Source organism: Phocoena phocoena, chromosome 11, assembly GCF_963924675.1.
Source record: "Phocoena phocoena chromosome 11, mPhoPho1.1, whole genome shotgun sequence".
NCBI lineage: Eukaryota > Metazoa > Chordata > Mammalia > Artiodactyla > Phocoenidae > Phocoena > Phocoena phocoena.
The window spans coordinates 100,429,445-100,453,577 of NC_089229.1; the positions used below are offsets into that span (position 1 = coordinate 100,429,445).

The following is a 24,133-nucleotide window of genomic DNA, read 5'->3' on the forward strand; positions in this document are numbered from 1 at the left end:
TGTAGAATGGTTTCAGCAGAGAGGTGATAGAAGAATGGGAGCTTTACAAGCACCTGACTTCAATGATCTTTGCCTACATTTTGACTATTCTCCTGACGTTTATTTAAACCAAAGCTCATTCTCTATGTGGCAACCCCCTCCCCCCCATTTTCTTGAGATATAAGTGATAAATAGCATTGTATTAATCCAAGATGCACAACATAATGATTTGGTATATGTATATATTGCCAAATGATCACCGCAGTAAGTTTAGTTAGCATCTGTCAGCTCACATAATTACAGTTTTTTTTCTTGTGATGAGAACTTTAAGGTCTACTCTTTTAATAACTTTCAGATATACAATAGACACCATGCCTTATATCCCCAGGGCATATTTATCATATAACTGGAAGTTTACACCTTTTGACCCCCTCAACTGTTTGACCCACCCCCAAACCCCACCACGGACAACTGCCAAATCTGTTCCCTGTATCTGTGAGTTTGGTTTTTCTAGGTTCCACATGTAAGTGAGATTGTAGAGTATTTGTCTTTTTCTTTGTCTGACTTGTTTCACTAAGCATAATACCCTCAAGGTCCATCCATGTTGTCACAAATGGCAGGATTTTCTTCTTTTTTACTGGCTGAGTAATATTACTGTGTGTGTGTGTGTGTGTGTGTGTGTGTGTGTGTGTGTGTGTACAGTTGGCCCTTCAACAACACAGGTTTGAACTGCACAGGTCCACTTATACATAGATTTTTTTTTTTTTTGGCAATAGTAAATAGTATAGTACTACACAATTGGCAGTGGGTTGAATCTGCAGTTATGGAACGATGGATACAGAGGCACCACAGAACAAAAGGCCAACTATAAGTTAGACACAGATTTTTGACTCTTCAGAGGGTCAGTGCCCCTAACCCCTGCATTGTTCAAGGGTAACTGTATATACACCACATTTTTCTTTATCCATCAGTGGACAGTTAGGTTGTCTGTGTGTCTTCGCTATTATAAATAACACTGCAAGGAACACAGGTGTGCAGATATCTTTTCAAGGTAGTGTTTTTATTTCCTTTGGATATATACTCAGAAGTGGAATTACAGGATCATATGGTAGTTCTATTTTGAACTTTTGAGGAATCTCCATGCCGTTTTCCATAGTGACTGCATCAATTTACATTCCCACCAACAGTGCAAAAGGGTTCCATTTTCTCCACATCCTCACCAACACTTATCACTTGTCTTTTTAGTAGTAACCAACAAGTGTGAGGTGATTTCATTGTGGTTTTGATTTGCATTTCCCTCATGATTAGTTATGTTGAGTGCCTTTTCATGTACCTGTTGGCCATCTGTATGTCTTTTTGGAAAAATGTCTATTTCTGCCCACTTTCGTTGAATTTTTTGCTATTGAGTTATATGACTTCTTTATAAATTTTGGATATTAGCCCCTTATCAGATATATGATTTGCAAATATTTTCTCCCATTCACTAGGTTGTCTTCATTTTGTTGATGGTTTCCTTTGCTGTGAAGAAGCTTTTTAGTTTGATGTAGTCCCACTAGTTTATTTTTGCTTTTGTTGCTTGTGCTTTTGGTGTCAGATTCAAAAATTCATCCCCAAGATCTATGTCAAGGAGCTTACCACCTATGTTTTCTTATAGGAGTTTTATGGTTTCAGGTCTCACATTCAAGGCTTTCATCCTTTTTGAGTTAATTTTTGTGTATGGTGTAAGATTTTGGTCCAGTTTCATTCTTTTGCATGTAACTGTCCAGTTTTCCAGTACCATTTATTGAAGAGACTGTCCTTTCCCCATTGTATATTCTTGCCTCCTTTGTCATAAATTAATTGGCCAATATATCCATGGGTTTATTTCTGGGCTCTCTATTCTGTTCCATTGATCTATATGTCTCTTTTTATGCCAGTACCATACTGTTTTAATTACTATAGCTTTGAAATATATTTGAAATCAGGGAGCATAATGCCTCCAGTTTCGTTCTTCTTTCTCAAGATTTCTTTGGCTATTTGGGGGTCTTTTATGGTTTCATACAAATTTTACGATTCTTTGTTCTGTTTCTGTGAAAAATGCCATTGGAATTTTGATAGGGATTGCATTGAATCTGTATATTGCTTTGGGTAGTATGAACATTTTAACAGTATTAATTCCTTAAATCCATGAGCACAGGCTATCTTTCCATTTATTTGTGTCTTCTTCAATTTCTTTTATCAATGTCTTACAGTTTTCAAGGAACAGGTCTTTTACCTCCTTGGTTACATTTATTCCTAGGTATTTTATTCTTTCTGATACAATTGTAAATGAGATTGTTTTCTTAATTTCTCTTTTTGATAGTGTGTTATTAGTGTATAGAAATGCAACTGATTTTGTGTATTAATTTTGTATTCTGCAATATTACTGAATTCTTTTATAAGTTCTAACAGTTTTTTGACAGAGTCTTTATGGTTTTCTGCATATAATATCATGTCATCTGCAAGCAGTGATAGTTTTACTTCTTCCATTTCTATTTGGCTGCCTTTTATTTCTTTTTCTTGTCTAACTGCTCTGGCTAGGACTCCCAATACCATGTTGAATAAGAGTGGTGAGAGTGGACATCCTTGTCTTGTTCCTGATCTTAGAGGAAAAGCTCTCAGCTTTTCATCATTGAGTATTATGTTAGCTGTGGACTTGTCATTATGTTGCCTTTTTTTATGTTGAGGAATGTTCCCTCTGTTTCTGCTTTGTTGAGATTTTTTTTTTTAATAAGTGGATGTTAAATTTTGTCAGATGCTTTTTCTGCACCTATTGAGATGATTATGTGATTTTTGTCCTTCATTTTGTTAATGTGGTATGTCACATTGATTGATTTGCAGATGTTGAACCATCCTTGCATCCCTGGAATAGACCCCACTTGATCATGGTACATGATCCTTTTAATGTATTGTTGAATTTGGTTTGCTAATATTTTGTCGAGAATTTTTCCATCTATGTTCATCAGAGATATTGGCATGTAATTTTCTTTTCTTGTGGCATCTTTTTCTGGTTTTGGTATCAGGTAATGCTGGCATTGTAAAATGAACTTGGAAGAGTTCTGTCCTCTTATTTTTTTTGGAAGAGTTTTTAAAAGATTGGTGTTAATTCTTTAAATGTTTGGTAGAATTCACTAATGAAACCAGCTGGTCGTCAGCTTTTCTTTCTTGGGAGGTTTTTAATTACTGATTCAGTTCCCTTACTTGTTATTGGTCTGTTCCAATTTTCTGTTTCTTCATGATTCAGTCTCGGTAGGTTGTACGTTTCTAGGGATTAATCCAGTTCTTCTCGGCTGTGCAAATTGTCGGCATGTAGCTGTTCACAGTAGCCTCATGGTTCTTTGTATTGGTCTGGTATCAGTTGTAACGTCTCCTCTTTCGTTTCTGATTTTATTTATCCTGTCTCTCTTATTTTCTCCTATCACGTCCTACCTGTGAAACTGAAAAAGCATGTTTTCTCCTGTGTCCCCTATACGGCAGTTATATTACTTTATGGCCATTTAGTTTGGTGGTAAATAGCATGCTTTGGCTCCAGATCTGATTTGAGTCCAGCTCGGTAGCTGTGTAATTTCCCACAAGTCACTCGACCTGTTCTCTAAGCATCAGGTTCCTCGTTTGTTAAATGGCAGTAATAAAACCTATAGTGAAGGTTCTTGGGAGGATTACATGTACTAATGTATTCAGTGTACTTAGCCCTCTGCCTGGCACACAGGAAAGGCTCAGTAAAGGACTGTGTGACATTGGTGGTGATTGTGGTAAAAATCCTCGAATACTTACAAGATCCTTTGATGTTCCTCTTCACTTTAGACTTCTCCTCTCTCCTAATACAGTAACATTCCTCCCATTGCACAAGTAACCCACAATCCTAGTAATTAATTTTTCCTGCAGCAAAAGAAATGTCTTCTTTACTGAATCATCAGTGATGTCACCAGTACTGCCTGAGCAACAGTGTAGACACCTCTCCCAGGTATCTGTGCGGGAGGTCAGCCACAGACATTGTCAGACCTAATCACCTTTAAGAAGCACCCTTGGCGGCAGGTGACACTTTCTTCTGAAGTCTTTCCTGACCAGAGGGTTATTTTCAGGCCGTAGAAAGAAGCAGGAGCGCCACCCCTGCACGGTGGCTGTAAGTGATTCTTGACAGGCTTGGTGATCACACGAGCTCAGTGAGGCAGGGACCTCTTCTTAGGCCACATGAGTGAGTTGTGAGTAATCTGGGGGAGAGACCCTTCTCTCAGTGTTTTGTTTTGGTTTTTTTTTTTTTTTTTTTTGCGGTACGCGGGCCTCTCACCGTTGTGGCCTCTCCCGTTGCGGAGCACAGGCTCCGGACGCGCAGGCCCAGCGGCCATGGCTCAGGGCCCAGTCGCTCCGCGGCATGTGGGATCTTCCCGGACCGGGGCACGAACCCACGTCCCCTGCATCGGCAGGCGGACTCTCAACCACTGCGCCACCAGGGAAGCCCCTCTCAGTGTATTTTTAAGACAGAGTTTACAGTGTTCCACAGGTACATCCTACATTTTTGTAGTTTCTGCTGAATGATTTAAGGTGACATTGTCCTGTGACTCACTCGATGTATTTCTTAGACTGAAAATTGCAGTGTTTTGGACATCTCTGGAACATAAGCTCTCAGATGCATGGGTTCTTACCTTAACAATTACCAGCATTTGACTAATAAGGAAGTGCCGTCTTCCTCCTGTTTGTGGTATCGTTCGTGACGCAGACATTCCTCCTGGACAATAAAAATATCCTTGTACTTCATGCAGAATAAAACTCTTCACATCCTAATTGTTTTTCACAGTCCTCTGAAAATGGGGGGACCCTACAGAGCCCAATAAATCATTTTTGAAATAAAAAACTGGTGAGCTTTTACCCTAAAGAAAAGTTGCATGTATTTTATGCATTTGTAGTAGATATTTTAATCTTTTAATTTACTCTGTACCCTAACAGCTTATCCTGTAATCTGACACGGTTATGACGTGGACTGCCGGCTTCCCAGTCCACCTTCTAGAATACATTGTCAGGTTTATCAGCCACCCCTCAGTTAACATGTGGTGGGACCCCTTTTAATACCGGTTTTGGAAGCTAGGCCTGACACTTGCCTACTGTATCACACTTTTACTCTATAGAGTTATGTTTTGGAGGATATGATTTGACTCACATTTTATCTGAACTGTGTAACAACAGCCTTGTTACAATAGGGTTCTGCAGTATTTCTTTCATTAACTTGTCCTCAGCTTCTCCCTAATTTGTTATTTTCTATACGTTCTCTCTGTCTTTAGGGTTACTGTCTGTTTTGGGTTAAAGGAATATTTTCTTGGACACAAAAATGCATCATCAACCAAAACAAAAAAGCTATTCTCCCTTGATGTGTCTGCCTCCTTCTTCCTGATCCTGGGATGACGAGACTAAAGTTTCCAGCTGGATCTGTCAGTCAGCATTTCTGGGATAAATTAAGTGAGCACACTTGATTGAGGTGTAGCTGGACTGTATCACTGTCTTCCTATTATCCTAGGAGATCAAAGCTGAGCACAAATAGAGGCTTAGTCTTTATAATATTCAAAACAGATGGCTAGTTCTTTGTGGTGAAAATTCAGGTTTTAAGGCAAACCACTTGTTAGCAAGACTTCATTTCTTTTCATTGAAAGGTAGTCAACACTGAACATATACCTCTCTCTCTTCTTCAAGACTAGAATCACAGACTTTCTGCATGAGAAGGGGTTTGGCAAACCCCAAACTCTGGTAACACTGTCTGGGTTCCTTTTCACGTGAATATAAAATAAGTTATTCAGATTTTTCTTTTGGCATTTTGGGTATTAAATGAAAGAATCTTAAATGTTCAAACTGTCATAGTCATTTTGTTGATGGGTCACTATTTGAAATCTAGTATTCACACCGTTACATCCTCCAGAATTGAACCAGCGGGTTTATCCCTGACTTCACATCTTTACAAACTAAGAAGCACATTCTCCGCAGTGCATTACTGACACCTGGGTCCTGAGGTCGTGCAGAGTAAGCCCGTAAGTGCGGTTTGAAGTTTTTATTGTTTGGTTTAAAACTGACTGAAATGAGAAAATTAACTCAAAGATATTTATTGGGAGTCTCCTATGTACCTACACTGCACTAGGTACATGGGTTGAAATACATGTTTCAAGACTATAAAACAAATACTGAAGGACAGATTTTCTCCAACAGAAAAAATAATCCGAGGTGCCATAGGGAAGCCCAGGTCTGTACCAGAGACTCAAGGGCTCACAGAGGAGGTTACACTTGAGCCACATCTTGAAGGAGCAGTAGGCGATTGCCAGGCAGATATACTGTAAATCTGTTGAACTCTCAGTAGCTCCCTGTGGCTACTGCTTAGGGTGTGAATTAATTCTCTATTTCTGCACAACACATTACCCCAAAACTTGGCAGCATTGAAAGCAATACACCCCTGTTAGGTCAGTGGTTTCTGCAGGTCATGAATTCGGAAGCAGCTTGGCTGGGTAGCTCTTGCATGAGTGTCTCCGCGGTTGCAGTCAGGATGTCAGCTGGGTCTGTAGTTGTCCAAAGCTCGGTGGGGACGGAGCATCCGCTCCAGGATGCTCACCCACAGCTCATACTGGCAGGAACCTTCAGTTCCTCACCATCCGGACCCAAAATGGGTGATTCAAGAGAAGGGAGCAAGGAGGAAGCCACAGTGACTTTTATGACCCATTATCGGAAGTCACACACCACCGCCTCTACTGTGTTCTGTCCCTTCAGCGCAAGGCACTGAGACCATCTGTGCTGAATGGACCAGAGCGTCTTAGGCTTTACTTTTTGAGGGGAGGCATGTCAAAGCACGTGTGGACTTAACTGCCAACCTCCACAGGCGTTGGGGCAGGGTGACAAGCCACACGGCTGGTGCCGCCAGCGCGGGTGGATCACGATGACCTTTGTGTGCCGTGGCGACCTGTGGAGGGTGGGTGGGAGGGACGTCAGAGCTTCTGGCTCTGTCCTGGAGGAGGCCATGCGGCCTGGATGCCGCGGCAGTGGATGGGATGGAGGAGGATCGCCAGTGTGCTCATCACCGGGAAGCGTGGTTCTCAGAAACGTCCCAGGCAGAGAACACAGCCCAAAAGCCCCACTGTGATTCAGAAAGGTAGCTTGCCTACAGGCACTGTTCACATAAACAGGCCTGCACAAGCCCACGTGTTCCATGGTGGCTATGGCACTTGGACGCCGAGTGACTTCGGTCCAGCCACATTCACAGCCCGGGTCACCTCCCCGTCCGTTGAATTTTTCGTTTAGAAAGTGGGGCAAGGAGGCAGGTGTCGATGACCTCGATGATCACTGAAATAACTTCCTCTGTGCTCAGAACGATATACTTAGCGTTTTATCCGTGTTTAACCTTGAGAATATTTGACTCAATAGAAACATTTGATCTGTTCACAAACATCTAAATCAGGTTATACCAATGTCAAGGGATTTTCACTGAATATTTGCTGGAACTGAAACTAAGTTAATTCAGTTTCTTTATCAGTTTTCCAGGCGTGAGGTTGAAAATGTCCATCTTTTTCCATATTCTTATTTTACTGAATCATTTTAGTATCAATTCTTTTCCATATTTACACTTTATAATGACTTTATTTATCAATCAGGGATTTTGTCCAGATCAAATTTTACTAATTAGAACTTTCTGCAACTGTGAATTTTCTTTTTATGCCCATTGCCAAATCCAGTTCTCTATTTAGCCAATGTTTTGTTTTGTGTTGATAATACTATTAAATACAAGTACTATTCATTGTGAATTGAATTTTTTAACAGTAATTATTATTTATTTCTTAAGTAATCTGTAAGAAAATTATAAGCATTTCCTCCCTAATCGTATAGTTACCCTGTTATCTGGAATAGGTCCAGGTCCACTGTAGAGATTGGCAGACCTTTTCATAAAGGTCCAGATAGTAAATGTTTTATACTTTGTGAACTTTACTGTTCGTCAAAACTATTCAGCTCTGCTCTTTCAGTGGGAAAGCAGCCTCAGACAATATGTAAATGAGTGAAGGTTAATATGACTATGATTAATATAACTTTATTTATGGGTGCTGAAATTTGATTTTCAGATAATCTCCACACGTCACCAAATACCCTTTTGATTTTTTTTCCAACCATTTGAAAAACCATTCTTAGTGATGGACTGTACAAAAACAGGCAGTGATGCTGGATTTGGTGCATGGACTGTCATTTATTTACTGACCTCTGGTCTATTGTGTTGCTTTTCCAGTTCTTCTTTGTGCTTCTCATCTCTTCATGTGCCCTTTTGTAGCCATCCGGTCATTGGTGGAGCTCAGTGCAAATGATGGGGTTAAGGTGTCCTCGGGGTCAGAATGTCAGCTGGAGTTAGTCAAGAGTACCTTGCATTTTACGTGTGCTCAAATTCTCACACGGATGAGAATTGTCATTCCCATTTTACAGATGGTAAAACAGGTTCTTGGAAATAATAATGGTGAATAATTACTGAAGAAGCTTACCGTGTGATGGACACGTGGATTATTACAGTCTCATAAGGTATACTGTCCTCAGAGTAATTTGACCCAGGTCTCATAGCTAGAAGGTTGCAGGCCCCAGAGGTAAGCCAGTCTGTCTCCAGAGCCCATGCTGTTAACTGCTTTGTGGCTTTGCAGTGTTGCAGAGTCATCAATGCAGTGCAAAGATATTGTAGCACACAACATGACTGATACAAATCTGTCTCTGTTAAGGGTAGCCTCTGGGTAAAAAAGCCTTTTTTCACCACAGCTTCTGAAACTAGATGCCCAGTAATTAACATAATCACCAGCCAAGGGCCTGCATGCATATGGCTGCAGTGTTTGAATGATCGTGTTAATGGCCGTGGCCGTGGCCCTGGCCACAGCCAGTCACATAGCCTTCCCTGGCACTAAAGAGGGACACCACTGTGTCTACTTAACAGGTGGTGCTGTAAGGTGTGAGGTGCCACAGCTGCTCTTGCCAGAGAAGTGTTCAAGTAGATAAAATTCCTAGTTAAGATCATGAGATGCTGAGGACCACCTCAGTGACTTCCATGGCTAACTAACAAAAATCTGCCATGAGGGAAGCAACTAACCTAATCATAGGTAAGACAAGCAGCTGGGCAAACAGCCGTGCTTCCCTGGAACATACAAGTTGTCGTTGATGCAAGATAGGCAAAGGTGCAGGAGTTCCAGTTCAGAGGAGCCTGGGCCCTCCCGGTCAGACCACATTCCGTGTGTGTGCGTGTGTGCGCGCGTGCACGTAAACGTACGAGTGTGTCTTAACACGTGGACCCGTTGCTTTATTCTCGTGCACAGAAATGTATGCTCATTGAGACAGGCACGGTAATGGAGTCAGGGAAAGCTGAAAACCTCCAGCTACATAGAACGTGCCTCACTGGACTCACGGCATAGTCGGAAACACACGTGCCCACTATAGGATGGCTCTGCACTGTGCTTTGAAATGGCACATCTGGGAAATGACGTGTGGGTGGCTTGCCAGACAAACGAGAGAAGCACATCAGACCAAGTGTCTTGAGCTTTTACTGCTTAGATGAAGAAGATGGCAGAGACTTGGCTCCCCATGCTTCTGTTTCTTGTCAGCAGTGGCATCTCATATGTAAGAAGGTTATAGCTGCTAGAGCCCACAGGGCAACTGAGTACGAAGAGTCCCCCCAGCTTGTGTGAGGCGTACATTTGGGCAGTTTGCTTAAAGCACAGAGAGAGCTTTTCCTCCTGTTCGTTGCTGTTCAAGTCCACAACACCAGAAGCATGCTCCCTGGAGGAAACCAGGGAAAGCACTAACAACAGGGACAGATGAATATGGTGAAGAAAGGTGTTCCTATGTCCTCCTCTCCCTTTTCTTCTTCGCTTGCTTTCTAGGGTTGGGAGTTTCTGTTTCACTTGTCCGTTGTTCTCCGTTTTCTAAACACCCATAAAGTGTTAGGTCCTCTGATCCTATCAGAAACATGGTCTCTGTCCTTTGCATTCCCTCACTGCAATCGCTACAAAATTTGGATGTGGGTCCATGTGCATGATAGGTTTCTTATGAGTACTAAAAGGTGGGGCTAGAGCCTAGTAGATAAAACCAATACGAAGATTCTGCACAAACTTAACTTTTTTCCCCCTCTATCAGGTCACTTTACGACTGTACCAGAAGCTGCTTATTCTTTGTTACAGCAGGTAGCCTCCCATGCTTCAGTCTAGCTGTGCCCCCGTTTCTGGTTCCTTGGACTGCCCCACACCCCGTTTCTTTACTGGCCGTACTCTGCAGTTTTTCCCTCAGGGCCTCTCGGCTCAATCGGAATGTGTGGGTTTGCCCATTCTCAGCATTCTGTATCTCGCATCCCAGTGGGACCGCCCTGCTCTGACCCTACACTTCAGAGTTGATCTTCAGTCAGCACTTACCGAGCCCTGTGTCGGATCAGGGGGATCGGGGAATCAGGGCACAGGGGCCCTTCTTCCGGAGGAGGGCTCGGAGGGCCCCAGATTATTGAATCTTGAATTACCCTGGCTGGTTACCTTATATAACGTCAGTCACAATTTGTAGGACTTCTGGTATTTCTGAGCTGAACTCTTTTGTCATAGTCACTGTCATACCCTCCGATGATAAAGCTTTGCTTAAACCTCAGCAGCTGGAAACATTGAAATGGCGACGTCTGTCAGAGTTTGTGTCACGCTAAGGGACTTTAACTTTCAGAACTAGGGGGAAGAGAGATTAATTCAGTGATTGTGTGAAGGTTTTATTCCCAAATAAAGAAAATGGGTAGAGAAAAACAGTCTTCCTAATTTTTGTTTTTCCCAAATCTTTTTCTTCCACCCAAAGCCTGGATTACTCCCAAGGTGGAAGGGGTGATGTCTGGAAATCGTTAATCCATGGGTTTTGTTCATGGTGTATAAAATTTTCAGAAAGAATTTGCTTTTGCAATATGATTTCCTGATTGACTGTGGCAGACATAAATCCAGCAAGGACAGCTCTGTCAGAGCAGCCAAGATCCCTCTTAGATTCTTAGATATATGACGGTTCTGGTGTGTGTGTGGAGTGGAAATGAAGATTCTTCATGTGGGTGGGTCAGGAGGAGAGATGGAGAAGGGGGGGCATGGGCGCAAGAAGAGCAGCGGATGGAGGTGGGGCGCACCAGGCCAGCCCCCAGAAGCCAGCACTGGTTCAGCCCGGAGTGAGTGAAGGAGATGCCCTTGGTGCCCCCTGCCCTGGTACTGGTTTCTGTTCTTGAAGGGCTCTTTTATGATATTCTGAAACATTTCCATCCTCCCAGTTAAGCAGAGTGCTAAGCTATCCTAAAGCTGAATTCCGGGCTAAGGGCCATTTTGCACAGATCTTTCTTCCCATCCTGCCGGCCCCCTCTCGCCACTGCAGGCGTATACGTGTGCCTCCTTATACACACTCACAGGTGTTTCAGCCTGTCACAGGTCGTGTTCTGTTTCCTACTTCGGCATTAAGAGATTCAATTCCTGTGTGTAGCCTGTCTTCCTCTAGTAGCACAGATACCCGTCTCTGATGTGTACACACAGCTACAGGTACATGTCTGTCTTCCCCTGCCTTCCAGGTGATAGGGAACCCCTCCCTCCCACCTGCACCCCCAGGGCCAGGCTCCTGTGAAGCCAAAGCCTGCGGGCACACAGTGACTGGAGCTGCAGCCGTCGCAGGCTTTCAGCTGGAGATGCTGCGTGTCTGCAGTCTGTGCTGTGGGATGTGACGCTGGAGCTGCAGTCATGATGTGACCAGTGGCCAGCTGCCCGTGTCTGCTCCTCCAGCTTCTCTGTGTGTACACGCACACACACCTGCTTTTAACCCAGCCTTGAAATAACTGCCAGTCACAGGGGAGTCTCCTCCAGAGCCTGGCCTCCGCTCGGGAGCCCTTGTACAGATAAGCTATCGAATCTCCTAGTCACCCGATAAGCGTACTTGGCTCTTTGCTCCTCTGTCGTCCTGTGGCCTGCAAGGCGGAGCGATTGGGTGGGCTCCCTGTAATCTAGACTGGCATCCTTGGTTACTTATCGAGATCCTGGCCAGGTCAGGAGGCTCCTTTTGTGTACCCGGCACAGCTCGGGCTGGCCTTCCTTCTACTCCCAGTGGCTAGAGAGAGAAGAAAATGAACTGTCCTGATAAGGTCATTACTGTGTTCCCCACGGCAGGCAACAAGCATGTTATTGCCTTTCACATCCATCCCTCTGTCTTGTGAAGGTGTAACTGCGGAGAAGTGCTTGGCTGCAGCACTAACCCAGCCCGAGCACTTCAGGTGCCAGAGCTCAGAGGACCGGGCGGAGCAGGTGTCGTCAACCGCAGCATGCGGGTGTGTGCACGGGCACGGCAGGGTGGAGGCCACCGTCTTCGCCTGTGGCCAACTGCCTACCTGGTTTTTCCTTTGAGATTCAGCATCAGCCTTCAGTTGCCTGGCCTGTTCAAAGAGTGTGAACCTCTCTTCTCCCTCTTTTGCCTTATTTTCTTTCCCATGCCCAGACTTTCTTCCCCATAATTTGTAATTCATTAGTGTATAGCCCTGGAACTTTACTGTGGGGAAGTTCTGTAAAATACACACACACACACACACACAAATATGTAGCCCACTACATTGTTTACTAAAATACAGTAAATGATTTATTGTGGAAAGGCAAGCCTCAAGCCAAGAACTAAATCGAAGGTGCTTTCCCATCTCTATTGAAAGAGCAGAGAAGAAGAGCTGCGGGACACGCGCCACTGGTTACCTCCCTGTGCCTCGTCTGCCCATCCGCCCAGGGTACGCACTATGCGTCCCCTCCTGTCCCCTCCACCAGTCAGCGCGTGATGGCTTCCGTGCCTCATGCAGCGTTTTCTCCGCTTACTGCCCGTTGATGTGCACTGTCTTCGTCTGTACTCACTTGTCTGCCTTCTTGTTGGTGAATGCCCTTATTTTCCTCGATTTTACAAGTTTCCAGATACTGAAGCAAGTCCTTGCAATACCTCCAGCCTTAAGCTGCTCTCATGGCCATGAAGAGGCCTCCTCCACAGCAGAAGGCTTCTTCCCTCAGTGGCGGGGCCCACACACTCTGCTCTCTATTCGAGTAGGATTCCTTGTACCAAGTACAATAGGATAGGTTTTAACTGAATAAGGAGTAAATAGGCAAAATGCAGTTAGCAGCTCTGTAGTTCAGATTTCAAGATTCATTTTATTCTAAACTCTGTTTCTTATCTCCTTACAACTTTGAGTACAGAATATTTGTCTCCATATCTGGGTCAAGAAATAGGGGATGTTTTGTTTTGCTGGAGTGGTAATGCATGCTTAAAGGAAAATTGACAACAGATTTCTGAGTTGTAAAACTAAGAGGAAATGATCACATTTTATTTTTTAAATGATTCCCACTGTTTTTTTCATGTTTCAGACCTTTTGCCGTTTTCAAAGACACATCTAACTTTGACAAACCGTAAAGCTCTTTAAATCTGAAACCTTTGGAGAGAGTTTTTACTTTTAGAACCCAGCATTTCTATATGTGGTAAGATTTCTGATGAATGTTTATTGATCTCAGTCACCTAGTGTCACCACACCAAACTTGGATGTGCTCACCCACACGCAGCAAAGCCAATGTACTGACACCGGGCTGTGGTGAAGGAGAGTGCAGCGTTTATTGCAGGGCCAGGCAGGGAGAACGGGCAGCTCATGCTGAAAACCCACACCGCCCCACGGCTTTCAGGGAAGGGGCTTTAAAGGCAGTGTGTGTGAGGGAGAGGGTCGCAGGATGTGTGATCAGCTCGTACGCAGTCCTCGGATTGGTTGGCAACAAGGTAAAGTTTCGAGCATCACCAGTCTTCCAGTTTCAACCGGCCTGGGGCCTGCATTCTCTGATGGTCAGTAGTTTTCATCCGTGGGGGTCCGCTTCCTCTAAAAACAGCTTAGGAACGTGTGTCAGGCCTTTATCCGTATCTTCCAGGGAACGGGGAGTTTGCTGGCCCTGCTGTGTGGCTGGTGTGCAGTCTGAATTGTTACCAGGTTCCTGACCCAGAGCTCTCCTTTGCTTCTACGTCTTCACATTTCCTGGTCATTCCCTCTGGAGTCAGCCTCCTGAGACTCAGGAGAGGGCTGAGAGACTAAAGCGAAAGGCTTTTACTTCGAAGGATATAGACACAGGGGCTTGCACATGGTTTCAGTCCCCCCTTTCCTTTGGTGCTCCTCACTCTCAGGGGAACAGGTTCAGGACGAGAAACGGAATAAAGTTTCCCCTAGAGAGGTTAATCACAAACTGTCGGCAGAGGAGGTCAGTTTTAGGGGGACTCGGTTTCACTAGTGGCCCTGGATGTGAACTCCTAGTGGTACTTACTCACCTGTTAAAGAACAGTGAGGCAGACTTCATTCAGGACCATCATAGTGGGTTTAGGGGCCACTGCAGTGGGGTTTTGCAGTCAGCGAGAGAGACACAGTGCCCAATTCTGAATACAGCAAGGAAAAGTGAGAATTTACAGCCAAGGAGCAGGTGGGGGTCAGTGGATGGACACTTCCTAAGGAGGAAACATCAGGGATAGGGGGAGATTCTGGCTAAACCGACCTAACTGGATTCTTGCCTAAGGCAGGCAGAGTGATCAGACATCGCCCCGGGGATAGTGGGCGATGAGGGACCCCGTCAGATACAAACCGACCTAGAATTCCTGGGGGAACTGGACAATATAGAGATGAACATGAACGCCCAAAAGTCAGGGCCCAGTTGAGAAGAGAGGTCAGGGGAGCCTGACCCACATTTGGTCAAGGAGAAGACCTTTGTCCCCAGGATGTAGACGAGGGGAATGAGAAAGTTAATTGAACCTCAGGGATTGCCTGGTTAGTTATTCCATCAGCTAAACAAGTGGTGATAGTAGATCATCCCTAAGAGATGCTGAGGAAGGGACCCTGCTTAGTACAGAACTAATATTCTAAGTACTTAGTAAATATTTGTAGCATAAGAAATGTCATTCTGGGTTTTGTATTTGTCGTGACTTTTTGTTTTGGAAGATAAATGTAAGACAGTCCCATTCTATAAAGTTTCTTTGAGGAGTCAAATAGACACACGTGAAAAATGGTTATGAAGTGGGGGTTGGGATTTGGAGCTCTGAACTTTCTTGCCTTTAGCTTTAGGTTATCTTTTTAACTTTTCATGAAACTTTAGAAATTGACTTCCCCCTAAAAGAGATTTTTTTTTTTCAGAGACTGTAGCCCTCTCACTAAGCACAAACTCAGGCTAAAGCTGCTGAAACTTCCCAGATTCCCATTGTTAACAGTAAGGTTTGTTTTCTGATGAAGGTCACGCAGGTGTATCTCATGAACCCTTGTGTAGCCCGGCTTTGTATCAGTTGTTATGAGGGTGTGACCTGGGAGGCATATGTTTATCCAGTGTCTCTCTTGCAGGAGAAGAGTATAAGGTAGAGGGGTATTCTCGAAGGCATATTTGTTTTCAGCTTGCTAGGGTTACAAATGAGTAAGGACCATAACACCAGAAACCTTTAGGGGGTCCACTGAGTATCCTTCTGTTTGTGTTCCGAATGGGAAGGCTAAACTAAAAGGTTGGATCTCAGAGACACTAAGCATAAGGAAGCTGTTGGATTTTATAACCTTATATGGGAAGACTACGTCAAACTAAGCCTCAGTTCAAGGTAAAGGGGTTGAGTTAGCTACTTAAGGGTCTGCCTAAAGTAAACTTCAAAACTAAAGTTAAAGATAAATCCTGAATATACGCATTTTACTTCTTATATACACTCGACACATTAGTTCCATTATTTCGTGATTTTTTTTTAACGCAGAACAGGACCACATCTCGTTCTTAGTATTCCTGCCAGCAAAAGCTGGCTGTGGCGTGGTACAGAGGCATCCACTGAATGTTTGTTAAGCGAATTACATGATGTTCTTAGTGTCAATATGTGTGATTTGATACGCAGTATATCTAGTTAATGTAGCAAAAGTATCATGACAGTTTACTGTCTTTGTTCAAAGAACCGCATTCTTGCACAAAGTAGCTGCATTTAAGTGAGAAAGCAGCACAAAGGTCCAAAACTTTGTGAGGAGACCCAGTACCGTCCTTCATCTTCCTCATCCTCACGCACACCGCAACCAAGAAGGTAAAGTGAGTTCTTGAGAGAAAAGACTTTGAGGCTAGACCATTGAATTGTATTCCCTTGCTTTCTTTTTTACTTTTCAGAGTTTAGCTCTCTGCTGGGGCCTCTGGACAAGAATGTCATTAAAAGAATAATGTTTCTGGGAAGTTAATGCGTTAGTTGTTCCAGGACTTCTCTGGTGAGCCTACACTGGGGGACAGTGGTGTAATGATGACCCAGTGAGAAGTCAGAACTGCTACTGGCATTTATGCAGTAATCCAGGGACAGCTGAACCTGCCTCCGAGGACTTCCGCAGATAGACAGAAGAGTAAGAGGATTTTGTAGCGACAGAGGAACCATAGTAAATATAAAAATAATTTGCCAGGAACACAGTAAACGATCGATAAATGTTAGCTTGAAAAACAGTGGCATCTTCCAAACAATAAAACATTAGTACTGCAAGGGCAAATGCCTTAAGTCCCAAGTGATATTCAGTTCAAGGTATACCTTTCCTCTCAGGATGAGCTCCCAGAATGTGCCATAACCAACCCACCTATACTTAGATTAAAGATCTAGTACAGAAACAGTGGAGTGGGGAGAAGGGGGCAGACCGTGGAATTGACTGGAGGGGCCTTTCACTGAACGTCCCATCCTGGTCCAAGAACATGTGTTCCCATGTCTTAGATAAATGGGTTGCAGAAACGGGATGCTGTAGAATTTTCAGTTGCAATCTGTATCGAACAATAGCGGAGCAGCTGGTCTGTCTTCCAAAAGATCTCTAGCCATCTAACCTGCTCAAGTGGAAGGGAGGTTAAAATAAACACCTTCCGGAGGTCACTGTCTTCCATCACCATGTGTCATCAAATGCTGGCCTCTGAAGCCAATTTGAGGGTCTGATACATAAGTAAATCCTTGCAAGAAGAAACAAAGCTTTCAGTAAGTCAACCAGAAAGCTCTCATTCCCCTTTATAATTTGAATTATTTTCCTTAACAGCTCCGTAAATGTAGGATTGGGGGGATATTGACATTTTGGCATTATATTTGATAAAAGCAGAGGTTATCTTGACAAGTTCATTTTTTAACTTCTTTGTGCCGAGAAAAAGATAGGTAATTCTAATTCTGCATAGCTGTAGGACTGATGTGGTCTGACCGCATTACTGACAGCTTTGGGTAGGACTTCTTGCCAACGTACTGAGGTTGTATGTGGACAAAAGACATAACCTCTGGATCCTGTAAGGCATCCTCTTCCTACTTGGCAAGTGTCCCTCTTCCCTCCTGAGATTAGGCAGTGGCAGTTCTACCTTGTGGGAAATGCAGTTTCTTTTCTGAGTGGCCTGCCCAAGTTAGATGGGGAGAAGGAAGAGATAAGGACATTTCCCACATGATTGACACGGTTAAATGTGTCCCAGAGAGGCCACGTTGACTTTTTTTTTTTTTTTCCTTGGTGGATAGATTTGAGAACTGTGCTGGTTGGACAGTTTCATACACTTTCACCGAGTAAGCTCTATAGTTTTTTTGTTTTGTTTTAAAAAAGCGACTCCTTTTGACATGAGAAGAAAGGGCATCTTGGTCATTGCATGGAATGAATTTTTATCCTCGAAAAATTTTTCAGATTCCATCATTTTTTAACTTTTCAATTGGACTTTGAAAAATTTCAGAGTGCAAAACACTACATATTTTGTAATCTGTCAGCACCTCAGCATGAAATACATTTAAATCCGTTTGAGATTCATCTCTGATTAAGAACAGGGACCTTAAAAAGTCCACTTTTTCATTCCCAGTCATACAGCAGTGAGCTAGTATCTCTCCAGATTCCATTTTACTGTGAAAAATTTGACCTCTCCACTACCACCATTTATCACATTGTCTTCTTCCTCAGAGCTCGTGCTTTTTTATGTCAGTTTTCCAACTCAAAACAGTAATTACCTAAGATACCAGCTCTTTCAGCCTTGCAGCCCAGATGTGATGGCAACTATACACAGACACACACACAAAGAACGGGAGTAAGTTGCACAAATCCAATGAAAATCCCCAAAGTGATTTTTTTAAATCAATGTGTCCATGAAAGAAGCTAGAGGAGGCCAAGCTAAAACACACGGGAAATGAAATAGGGCTGCAGTGCGCGGAGGCATGAGGGGTGTGGTAGGAGAGCCGGGGCTAGACAGTTGGGATATTGATGTGCAAGGTGGACATGCATTTAAAGGAGTTGCCTTGAACTTGCCTTTAAAGATTCTGCTTTGGAACTCTTTCTAAATCTTCTACACTGTGAATGTGCATTTGTGGCCAGGAATAAAATACAAGTCTTTCTTGAGAGATTAGTGTTGTTTGTAGAAAGCTATCCAACTTCCCCAGTCTCCAAATCCTCTGTAAAACAGTCTCGTTCTTCTGTGGTTGGCAGTGTTGATACCACGGGTAACACAGGACTCGTACCACGAGCCTGCTGATTAGGGGTCCCTTACAGAGCCCAGAGCCTTCCACCCCAGCCCCTGAATGTGTAACCTTTATCCTCAGAGAAGTGTGTGTGTGTGCGCGCGTGTGTGTGTGTGTGTTAAAAGCAATTATAATGCTGAATGTATTCACTTTCTCTGGTTTGTCTAGACAGGCTCCAGCTTCTATATTGTATTATACCACGTAGGCCTAAACTCTGAACTCCGCTCTCTCTAGTAAGTTAAAGATCGTTTTAGACACTAAGCCCTGGCTGTTCCCTCTCTTAACTATTTTATGGAAATAGTATTAGAAACAGAGGAAATGTGATATATTTATAAAGCAACCATTAAAAATCGTGTTTTCCAGGAAGACGTAATGTGAATAGCACTCACAGTATAACACTAAGTGGATAAACAGCGTGTTAAGCAAGCCGTGAAGGATGGCGCTGTTAAAAGCTGATTTACGTAAAGTTTATAAAAAGACTTGGAAGGAAATCAGCAAAATGTTGCAGGTGGTATTCTCGATGGAATACCTATGGGCTATTTATGATTTCTTTTCTATTTTCTCCCATACTTTTCAGAGTAAAATATGCATTGATTTCACAATAAAATACGTAAAACTTTACTTTAGAAACGCTTAAAAGGAAAGCAGCAGGGGAGTCCTCTGAGGCCAGGAAGAAATCAGTGTCACTGTTGAAAGTAATACCAGGCCTTGTTTCTGTTGACTTGAAGATGAGTGAGCTCCTTGTCCATTAGGTGGGTCAGAGGTGTCCTGCGGGTGTAAAGTGCCGGCCCGGTGACACACAGCAGGTGCAGACCCTGCCTGTGAGCCCTGGGAACGTCTGGGACCTGCCAGCATCTGGTGGGTTGGCGGCTCCCCCAGCTGCTGTGTGTCAGGCAGACGCTGTGCCAGCGTTGCAGCGTTGGAGAGCCGGCCCAGCTCTGCCTCAGCCCCTCAGGCTTGCCAGTACCGAGTGTCATCGGGCCCGAGAGCTGCCCGATGAAGTCATCTGTCCTTTGATGTGCTTTCAGAGGGAGCCGAGGTGATAGTTATTCATCCAGGGTAAAGGGGACGCAAAACAGAGTTAGCGCAGGACTGCTACTCAAGAGAAGAGACCCAGCGTCACACTGGGCCCGGGCTCAGGCTCAGGGGTCTGGCGTTGTGTAAGGATTTATCTGTCACCCATTAAAAGGAGGATCGATGGCCTCGGCCCAGTGAACGAGGGAGCTCCAGCCAGGAGGCAGATCTAGTCATGAGTTCACTCACCACATCTCATGGCTGAGAAAAACACGCACTTTCTCCAGAGGCAGAACCTTCCTTCCATGGCAGGAGGTGAAGGAACACACGTAGCATGTGGCTTTCAGATGAGCACGTTTCACTAGGAGTTTTGGCGTTTTTTTTTTAACATCTGTTTTGGAGTATAATTGCTTTACAATGGTGTGTTAGTTTCTGCTTCATAACAAAGTGAATCACTAGCAGTCTTTTGTAACCTCCTTGTAAATAGATGGGATGAGCAATTGTGAAGTAACTGGAGTCTTTCTGTATCAGGAATGCCACCTCTGCAAAAACAAGCTCACCCTGTGCTTGATCTCCAGCCCAAAGTCAGAACTGCATCTCGCGCTGATGTCCATGCCAGCGGTCCCCACGCGGCCCCCAGAACAGTGGGTGGGTGTGACCATGCACACGTGCAGGTGTATGGACCTGCTTCTCTCTACAGTCCCGAAGACTGCGGTAGTGATCACAAGAGCTCTAGTCTTGCTCCGTTTCTTTGCCTTGGGAGGCATAAAGAGACTGGAACTTCTTGTTTCAGATTGACCTTGACTTTCCTCATTTTTTTTTCACCTCAGATCATCCAGCCCCTCTTAGAACTTGACCAAAACAGAAGCAAACTAAAGTTGTACATTGGACACCTGACAGCCCTCTGCCATGACCGAGACCCCCTGATTCTTCAAGGACTCACTCCACCAGCTTCCTATAACTTGGACGATGACCAGGCAGCATGGGAGAATGAGCTGCAGAAGATGACCCAGGAACAGGTAAGCCTCTCACCTGAGCTCTGGCGACACCCTCACAAAATTCAGCTGCTCTTTAGGTTGACGCAATAGAAGCTGCTTTGGAGAATTCGGGGTTCAGAGTCAAGATTCTTAACAGTGGTTGGTTCTTCAGTAGATATTAGGAGCTACCATTTGAAGTAAGCCCCACTTTATTCTTCCCTCAGTGTAACTTGCCAAAGAATCAGAAAGGGCTGGTTCGGAAGGGAGAGGGTTAAGGCGAATCTGTTATTTCACGGAACTGATGGCCACTCGTGACTGTGACCACGGAAAGGAAGTCTGAGTTGGGGATATTTGGATGAGGATCCTTGACAAGTCAGCTGTCTCTAGGGAACTGCGGGTCACAACCTACTAAGTTTTTCAATAAAAGGACCATTAGATGAATTAGTTTAGGTTACCCTCCTCTGCTCCGCTTTCTGTTTACTGTTGCCTGTGAAATCCATTGGTTCTCTTTTTTCCATGTCGTGATTTTTTTAGTTCAGTAGAGAAAATGAGAAGGCTAAAAGGAGACAAAAACCATGAGTAAAAGAAACAAGGAGAAAACGGGGTGAGGGCAGACATGGAAAGTAAAAGAAAGAAAAATTGAATAAACACTGAGAAATAGAAAAGAAGAAATCGAGCCGCTTTAGAACAGTAATCCTAAGCTGCTTTCGTTCCCGGCCACAGAGTGGGGCTGATGGTGTCCCAGCCCCTTGTAGCTGTGATCGTGCCATCAGTCTGCTAGAGCTCTGCACCAGCGAGTCGAAGCTATGCACCGTCTTCCAGCTGAATGCCTCCTGTTTTGTTCACAACGCGTGAGCGGAGGCTGTGTCGAACAGGGCACATCCTGTGGTGTGAGGTTGCAGGGAGCAGTGACGGCCGCGGGTCGAGAACTGCACGCTGGGGTCAGGGCGGGACTGACTCCCGGGTGTGGACATTGCCTAAAAACAGACCCATTTAACGGCCTGTCGGTCACCCACCTGATTTGTGTGATGGAAAAGGTAAGGCCGACCTCTCAAATTTAGCATGTTGCCATGGAAATTTTAATTTCTTTCTTCTCAAAAGAGGGAGAAATTTAAAGGACAGAATTAAATCGAATTTCTAGTAGCTCCTTTTGATATTAATAACCGTGAAGTTAACATGCCACTGGAAGCCCGCTGGAAACAGAGCACACAGCCAGTTAATTTTAGGAACTCCACTTCAAAATTTTGCAGAGAGACAGGGCATCTTAAAGCGCGAACAGTGATGTATCAAAGTTTAACTGGCATTAAATTATTTCTTTGTGAAACAACTTGTCTTTGAAATGAAAAAAAGTATTTTGGCTCAGTCCTGTTTTCCAAATATGCCTGAATGGAAGTAATCAGTCTTTCTAAGGGGAAAAAAAAATACCTTCAGGGTGAGGCCAAGGTAGAAAATCTCAAGCTAAGAGTTTTCCAGAAAGTTTTGAGTGAAAAACCAGGAATTCAATAGAAGGCATACCATCCCACATGTTATCATCCAAACAGCTTTGCTCACATGCATGAATCATGTTAATATTGTCACGTTTCCCCTTGGCTGAGAACCTGCTTCAGTTACTGAAGTTGTTGCATGAGGCGTGTGAAACTGTGTCTTCAGCAGCAGCCCTGGAAAACCTGGGGAGCAGGTGACTGGGGTCATCTGTAAAGGGGCACAGCAACTAACCACACCTTCCATCAGCCTCTCCAGAGCAGCTCGAGTTTGGTGGAGAAACCGACCCATTTTCTGCCGCCTCTCTCCAAGTAAGATTTTAAGGGGGTGGTGCAGGCTGTCGAGAAAGATGACCTGTGATAATACAAAATGACTTGCCTATTGTGAGCAAGGTTTGACTTTACTTTTTGAAGCCCAAGAAACATTAGATAGAGATCACCGCTAAATATGCACGTTGGTTTATTTTGCGTGTGTGTTTTCTTCAGGGAGATAGAGCCTTCTGCACTTGACATTTGTGTTACTCACCTCTGTATGTCCCATGCGTTTCACTGCCACCATGCTCCCCTCGGTCACACACCCCCGTGAGGACAGGACAAGAGCCTTGTCTGTCTTTTTCAGCACTGTTGTCTGTACGAAGAATAATGCCTAGCACATAGTATCTGCTCAGTAAAGGTCTGTTTAAGGAATGAGAGAAAGGGAAGGAGAGAGGCAGGCAGGGTACAGTCCGTACTTCCTATCAAAGCACACAAGGCCTCCTTTCATTTGGCCTGATTCTTAAATGCACATCTCTTCTCACCCTATCCCTGAAGCATACAACAACTGACAGTCTTTTAAACTGTTAATTGACTTACAGTTTTCACATTTGTGTCCCTCTGCCTGCTCTGCCCTTTCCTGCCTTGTCTCCCTGGGGAATATCTAAATAGGAATCTGAGTTTTTTAAAACTCAGCTCAGACATCATTTCTTTTTTGAGTTCTTTCCTGAAACCCCAGGCCCAATGTGCCGCTCCCTCCTTAGGGCTTCTGTGTGACCTGTGACACTCGTACTTACTAGTTTTCATATCTGTCTTCCCGTTAGTCTAGGCTTTCTGTCAGCTGAGGACATGAACCATATCATTTTCATCTTAAAACTCGCACCACGTCAGGTACTTGGTACTTGCTTACTAACTCAGATGAGTGAGTGAATTCTAGTGAGTTCTGCGTAGTTTATTACTTTGTATTTCATAGTTATGATTCTTACTCCCTAACTAGATGAGTTTCTTCACTGCCAGAGCCATGTCTTGTATTTCTAAAGTGCCTGCCACAGTACTGTACGTGTGAAGAGGGCTTGTTACTATATACCTTGCTGATGGTTTATTTGGTGACCCAAGACAGCTTCCTCAGTGCCATCCAGTAGCTTTGGATAATCTGACGTTGATGTCAGGAGAACAACTCAGACTCCGTCCTGAGTTATGACCCTATTATCTGCAGCTGCCTGGCCTACAGAAATATTACTTTACATCTGAAGATTTCCCGGAATTGTTTTGTTTCCTTTGCCCTCTTAGAGGCTGGCTATCTTACCAACTAAATTTATGGGTTTGTTTATTTTTCTTACCTTATCGGCTTTTGCTTTATGTATCTTGAAGCTCTGTTATAGAGTGCATACACATTAAGGATTGTTATATCTTCTTGATGACTTGACTCTTTTATCATGATGTACTATCTCTTTTCAAAGCTGGTAATACTCCATGCTCTGAAGTCTGCTTTGTCTAACATTAACGTAACCATTTCAGCTTTCTTTACAATTGTGAGTGCACGATAAACCTTTTTTCATATGTTTGCCTTTAAGCTGTCGATGTCTTTATAGCTACAGTGAGTTTCTTGTTGACAACATATATTCACCAGCCTAGAGGACACAGGCCTAGGGGGCAAGGCTGTCTCTTCCTCCTTGATTTCAATAGGCCAGGCTGCCACCCAGGGCCAGAGGGCTGGAGCTGCCACCCCAGTGGGCCTGGAGGACAGCATCCAGCCAAAGAGCCTTATTCTCAAGCCTTAAAATCTGATGAGGGACTTCCCTGGTGGTCCAGTGGTAAAGAATATGCCTTCCAATGCAGGGGACGTGGGTTTGATCCCTGGTTGGGGACCTAAGATCCCACATGCTGCAGGGCAACTAAGCCCGCGCGCCGCAACTACTGAGCTCACGCACCTCAACGAGAGAG

The 24,133-nt window shown here is 44.1% G+C and overlaps 1 protein-coding gene across 2 annotated transcripts in view; it reads left to right on the forward strand.

Annotated features, from left to right (window-relative positions):
* ERC1 (ELKS/RAB6-interacting/CAST family member 1) overlaps positions 1-24,133 on the forward strand; it is a 357,838-nt gene that overhangs the window by 309,361 nt on the left and 24,344 nt on the right. For both annotated transcript variants that reach the window (XM_065886875.1, XM_065886877.1), the window contains one exon: positions 20,310-20,498. In XM_065886875.1, coding sequence (XP_065742947.1) covers positions 20,310-20,498 — 189 coding nt within the window. The remainder of the gene's footprint in view (positions 1-20,309; positions 20,499-24,133) is intronic.